Below are 5,671 nucleotides of genomic sequence, written 5' to 3'. Positions count from 1 at the left end.
CCTTCAGTGGCATCCGTCTTTACAGCGGAGCTGTCTGCCATAGTCCTAGCTTTACAGATTATTTTTACTCTCCCGGTTTCGTCTTTTACAATTTTTAATGACTGTCGCAGTGCTCTTACTGCTCTCTCTTGCACTATATCCTTTGACCCTTTGGTTTTATCAGCCCTGGAGTGGCTATATCTTCTTACGCAACGAGGATATCGTGTTGGGTTCTGTTGGGTCCCAGGAAGGTCTCTAAAAAACTGCCAAAGCAATTCTTGGTAAATACACACCATTCACATACTGTCTGTACTGATGCTTATGTGGGAGTTTACACATGTAAGCAGAGTTAAGTAATCTATACAATGATGTAGGATAAAGTTGTTGCATGTATTTCTATGTACCATTTTTACCTGTCACATATTTAGAAACGTAGGCATTTTTGACACTCCTGAAAAAGTCTAAAACCAGATAAATAGTAGTTAAGCTTACCTCTGTTGCCATGCACTTCAGCTAATTCTTGAGACACCTGCTCAATCACGCTCCTTGTTGCCTGCTTGATGAGTCTGTACCGGCAAATAAACTCTTCCTCTGTATGGAGATGAAAGGGATGCATACGATCCTTTAATATTCTTCTAGGTGCTCGTTGGTGTATACGATCAAGACCACGTAAATGTGGAAACATGCTGAAAAGAAAAGCATACAATGTTTCTCTCCTTGTTTTGATAACCGATTTAGCTGTTACAACATCTATATAATGAAAACGTGTATATATATATATATATATACCAGGCTCTCATATCAAAAGTAATTATTTTTACGAAATAAGCTAATGAACTTTATAAAACAACAATATGTGTACCTGCAGAGGTTATCAGGGAGAAAATAAAGCTTGTGTGATCGCTGTGTTTACTTCACCCTTGTTGTGATGTTCCAGCTATCCGTGAGGTAGAGTTGCTTCTTCTAAAGCGTATGTTTTGAGGAGGGGGATATGGAAATACCATGTTTCCTTTAATAATACAGAGATGCCTATGATCACATATGAAAATATAAATGACAACAAAAAAAACTATATTTTCGATATTTACAGTAGTTATCTTCAATTTCAATATGATTGTGGGGAGGGGGTCTCTGGTATCACATTTGTTCCTATATTATGTAGGGTTGGAGCGCGGAGTAGTCCCACACCACCATCGCACCAGGCCTCTAAGAATACCGCTTTAAGGCGGTGTCACACTGGCACTTTTTCCGTCGACTTTTTCCGTCGTTTTTCAGAAAATCGACAATATTTTGGCTGCGGCCTGTCACACACAAACTGTGTTTCGTCGTCACCTTCCGTCGTCACTTCCCTCCAACACAGACCGATAATGTAAACAAACATGGAGGCCACGCTGCGGCAATGATAACTGCTCTGAAAGTAATACTGTGTATTACAAAACTTAGACGAGCTAAACAAGCCAAAAAGCGCGCATGGATGCTTTCATGGTTAGCTCGTCGGGAAAGTGAAAGTGTGTACCACAGGCTGTTGAAAGAGCTGAGTTTAGAGGATCACGATACTCTGAAGAGCTGGACCAGGCTGGACAAGGACCAGTACCACAGACTTCTTGAGTTAGTAACACCTCTCATTGCCAAAAGTGACATTAAGATGAGGAAAGCTGTCACTGCAGGAGAGCGTTTGACACTGACACTTCGTTACCTAGCCACAGGTTAGTCTCAATGATAAGTAGAGGTATATTTTTGGGCACTACTGAAGAATGACGGTCCCACCTGACTCAACTGCTAGGCACGGGCCAAAGTTGCCAGGTAAGCACTTTCTGCTGCAGTTACGCACACACACGATGCTTGTCTCCCGACATAAAAATTATCCCACACATACACTTAATGAATAGTGTGGTTGAGAGTTAGAGAGTGTATCAGTGTGTGACATTGCTCGCTGACAGTATGTAGGGGAGCAGCATGGTAACACTGCAGCAGAAAATGCATAACTGACAGCTTTGGCCTGCTCGTAGCAACTGAGCCATGCGGAACCGTCACTCTTTAAGAGTGCATATTTTTGTAACTGAGTGATGTTTAGTTAGCTTAAGAAATGCCAGGAAAAAAATATTTTTGTGTGTCATTGTGAGAAGTTAACTACTGTAAATTTACTGATATATATATATATATATATATATATATATATATATATATATATATATATATATATATATATATATATATATATATTGCAAGTGCATCCACTCACTTTCAGAACCACTTACTATTTTTCCTAATCTCACCTAACTTGTAGAAAAATAACCAAACCTCCTAACCTAACCTAACCTAACACAGTAAAACAAAATTTTAAGAAATCTGTGCTGTTATTATAAATTCGTAGTATATATGTCAGGGTTTCTAATGGTTCAGCTTGATTAGTTCTTATCATTGAGACAGGTAAAACTTTTGACTTAAAGCTTTCATGGTTCAGTTATATTGATATTACAAATATTGCTTGACCTTGATAATGTTATACAGCAATACAGACGAGTAAATGGAAACTAGGTCAGTGTTTATCAAAGTTAGATCTGAATCACCCCAGTTGACTTAAGAATATTGTATGCGAGCAAATATTTACCATACACCATCACTTACGCCATTCATAATTTCAGGGGAATCTCTAGTTTCACTCGCCTACCAGTTTCGCATCAGCCACAACCTCATCTCTTCAATAATACCTTCAGTATGTAGAGCCATCTACCAAGTTCTGCAGCCACAGTACCTTCACCTACCAAGAAACCAAAGTGAGTGGCAGCATGTTGCAAGCCAGTACTATGCAAGGTGGAATTTTCCTATGTGCATTGGGGCTCTAGATGGCAAGAGGATACTAATTTCTAAGCCACCACGTTCTGGGTCTGAATATTATGACTACAAAGGCCATTTTAGTCTCATCATGATGGCACTGGTGGATGCAGACTACAAATTCATGTATGTTGACGTAGGTGCTAGTGGTCGAGCTAGTGATGCTGGAGTGTGGGAGAGATGTGGCCTCAGAGATGCTATTGAGGAAAAAAAAAAAATTCCACCTTCTACCCCTATTCCATTCACCAGGAGGCAGTGTCCTTTTGTAATAGTTGGTGAAGATGCCTTTCCTCTCAAAACATACCTCATGAAGCCATATCCCGGGAAAGACCTACCCAATGAAAAGCTAGTTTTCAACTATCGTCTGTCACATGCAAGGCGTACATCTGAAAATGCTTTTGGAATTATGGCTGGTAGATTTCAGATTTACAAAAAAAACTATCAACACATCTGAGAATGTTAAAGATATAGTTCTTGCCACTGTAGTACTCCACAATTATCTACGGGTAAATTCTGGAAAAAAGCATGCAGCATCACACAACACACATGGAGAGCATAGGCATGAAGAAGTGGAAGACGTCCTCCAGGAAACATTTCAGAGACTACTACCCATTGGCCGAGGTCACAGTAATGATGCTAAGGTGGTGCGGGAAACATTTGAAGAATACTTCAATAATGAAGGAAGTGTCCCTTGGCAAGCAGAGAGAATGCTCATGCACTAATTCAGCTATGAATAAATGTTTCAATTGTATGTATTCTTATATGTGTAATATTGGTCCGGATTAAGTTTTTTTGTTGCAAGTTCTATAGTCTGGATAAAGTGTTTTTGTACTAAGTTGTATAGGTTGGATTAATATTGTATTGTAGTAAGTTTTATAATGTGGATTATGTTTATTTGTGATATGGGGATTAATCTAAAATGGATGAAGTTTACTTGCTATGGCTATAACTATAACAATTTGGATTAATGTTATTTCCATTAATAAGATGAATTACAGTTTGTTATTTTCTTACTACATGGGAATTTTTTCCTTTTCTTTTCTGGTATTGATCATGAATAAGGGAGTGTTACCCTTGTATAAGTTTACATGCCTTCATACTTTCTCTGCTACCGTTTAAATATTATTATTAGTAACAACCAACTTTTTTTTGCATTAAAATAACAGAGACATAAATATTAACTGTATTTCCTGAGGGAGGCATCATATTTTAATTTTTACTGTTTTGAAAAATTGTGCTACTGTGATGCAATAAAACATGCTTCATTTGAGACAACTTTATATATTTTGCCTTGAATTATAATTTTTCATTACTCCCAATAGCTGAAAGGCTGCTGACATCCTTTCAGCAGAAGGCAGGTCACGCATCCAGTGCGTCACCATCCTGCCAAAACTGAAACTGAAATAATCTTTTTCTTTATTTGCCTCATTTAGGTTTTGTAGGGCTTCTCTGCACTCTTCCTCAATGTGGTTTACGTCATGTCTCCTCCTCTTGCCAGAAGAGTGAACAGGTGTCATTCCTGTTGACAGTAATGCAATGCCTGCCACTGGTGAAGGTGCCTCTACTTCAGCTGTATTACCTACACACAACGGTGAAGGTAATGAAATAGTACAGGAAGATGGCGATGAGGTGTAGGAGTATAAAGATGAAGCAGTTGAGGAGCTGCTGGGGGATACAATGGACGCCTCCTGTGTCCCATCTTCATGAATGACGATGGAGAAGGTGTCTACTGTCGCATTTGCCTGTGCAGAAAAGAATAAAGTAAAATTATATCAGAGTTGAGGGGAGAAAAAAAAAAAAAAAAACGGGCGCATAATGACGTGATGTCAATGGGAGATAGATGTGGATCACATGTTAACACGGCAGGCAACCAATCGACGTGTAAATATTGTTAGGAAAATGCATGGTGTACACTTGTTGATCTGTCATAAGTTTTTGGCACTACCATCACAATATCCAATACCAATATGAGAGGGACATCAAATGTTTATTTGACTTAAGGCATTAATTAGTTTGTTTTCATACATGCCATGGGAGCAGTATTTCTTATCATTTGTCCTTTAAACTTTGATAGAGAGTTTTCTTGATTAATTAAAGATGGCTGTTACCACTGGAATTCACCAAAAAGAAGAAAAACATACCATCATAGCACTGTGCTTACCTCAGCTCTGAAGGAATCACTGGCCTTTGTGGTATAGTTATTCAATGTGTCCTTCAGAAAGGACAGAACATCAAATAACTCCCACTTTGATGTATAGTGGCTAACTGAACCGCTTGGGGTTGCTTGTACCTTGCGGTACTCCTTCATGAAGTAAGTCCGAAGGTTGTTATACTTCGATCTCACTTGTTCTGAAAAAAAATATATATAATCTTAAATTTCGATACACGTGACAGACTTGGAAGGTGAAAGTTTCATGTGTGGTTAGGTTAGGTTAGCTTTCTTTAAGTTAGGTTAAGTTTGGTTAAGTTGTATTAGATTTAGTTGGCTTGATGTGTGGTTAGGTTACTTTAGTTTAAGATATAAATTACGGCACCTCAGAAACTTTTTCTGAGATATATTTCAGTATGGGGGGAGGGGGGAAGATTTAACACTTTTGTGATTAAGGACCTCGGCCTGGTTGGCGCTTTCTCTCTCTCTCTCTCTCTCTCTCTCTCTCTCTCTCTCTCTCTCTCTCTCTCTCTCTCACACACACACACACACACAAAAGAAAATAAATACAAGATTCAAATATAGAATATAACAACCACCAACAAACTAACCATAAAATGCAACTACAAAAAAAAATTCCAACTTAACCTCAACCTAACCACCAAAAACAACATAAGGGAAACCTAAAAATACATAAAATCTTAGTAA

At 38.4% G+C, this 5,671-nt stretch overlaps 2 protein-coding genes across 2 annotated transcripts; one reads left to right on the top strand and one right to left on the bottom strand.

Annotated features, from left to right (window-relative positions):
• Positions 1–1,453: 1,453 nt before the first annotated feature.
• LOC123501730 (protein ALP1-like) lies at positions 1,454–3,536 on the top strand. The gene is made up of 3 exons (XM_045250734.1): positions 1,454–1,685; positions 2,625–3,176; positions 3,301–3,536. The coding sequence occupies exons 1-3, from the start codon at positions 1,454–1,456 to the stop codon at positions 3,534–3,536; spliced, it is 1,020 nt and encodes a 339-aa protein (XP_045106669.1).
• Positions 3,537–4,084: 548 nt separating this feature from the next.
• Positions 4,085–5,322, bottom strand: LOC123501416. Its single transcript, XM_045250239.1, has 2 exons — positions 4,976–5,322; positions 4,085–4,556 (listed from the first exon to the last, which is right to left on the bottom strand). The coding sequence occupies exons 1-2, from the start codon at positions 5,120–5,122 to the stop codon at positions 4,092–4,094; spliced, it is 612 nt and encodes a 203-aa protein (XP_045106174.1). The 5' UTR covers positions 5,123–5,322; the 3' UTR covers positions 4,085–4,091.
• Between the last annotated feature and the right edge of the window lie 349 nt (positions 5,323–5,671).

Source organism: Portunus trituberculatus, chromosome 9 (assembly GCF_017591435.1).
Source record: "Portunus trituberculatus isolate SZX2019 chromosome 9, ASM1759143v1, whole genome shotgun sequence".
NCBI lineage: Eukaryota > Metazoa > Arthropoda > Malacostraca > Decapoda > Portunidae > Portunus > Portunus trituberculatus.
The sequence above is the reverse complement of the archived record's forward strand: the minus strand, read 5'-3'. Positions and strand labels throughout refer to the sequence as shown.

Bases quoted from the DNA above. Each gene is read 5' to 3' on its own strand.
- LOC123501730 (XM_045250734.1), top strand. From the start codon at position 1,454: ATGCTTTCATGGTTAGCTCGTCGGGAAAGTGAAAGTGTGTACCACAGG. The intron at 1,686-2,624 runs GTTAGTCTCAAT...TCATAATTTCAG, and splicing joins ACTTCGTTACCTAGCCACAG to GGGAATCTCTAGTTTCACTC. The intron at 3,177-3,300 runs GTCTGTCACATG...TTGCCACTGTAG, and splicing joins AAAGCTAGTTTTCAACTATC to TACTCCACAATTATCTACGG.
- LOC123501416 (XM_045250239.1), bottom strand. From the start codon at position 5,122: ATGAAGGAGTACCGCAAGGTACAAGCAACCCCAAGCGGTTCAGTTAGC. The intron at 4,557-4,975 runs GTAAGCACAGTG...TTTTCTGCACAG, and splicing joins GTGATTCCTTCAGAGCTGAG to GCAAATGCGACAGTAGACAC.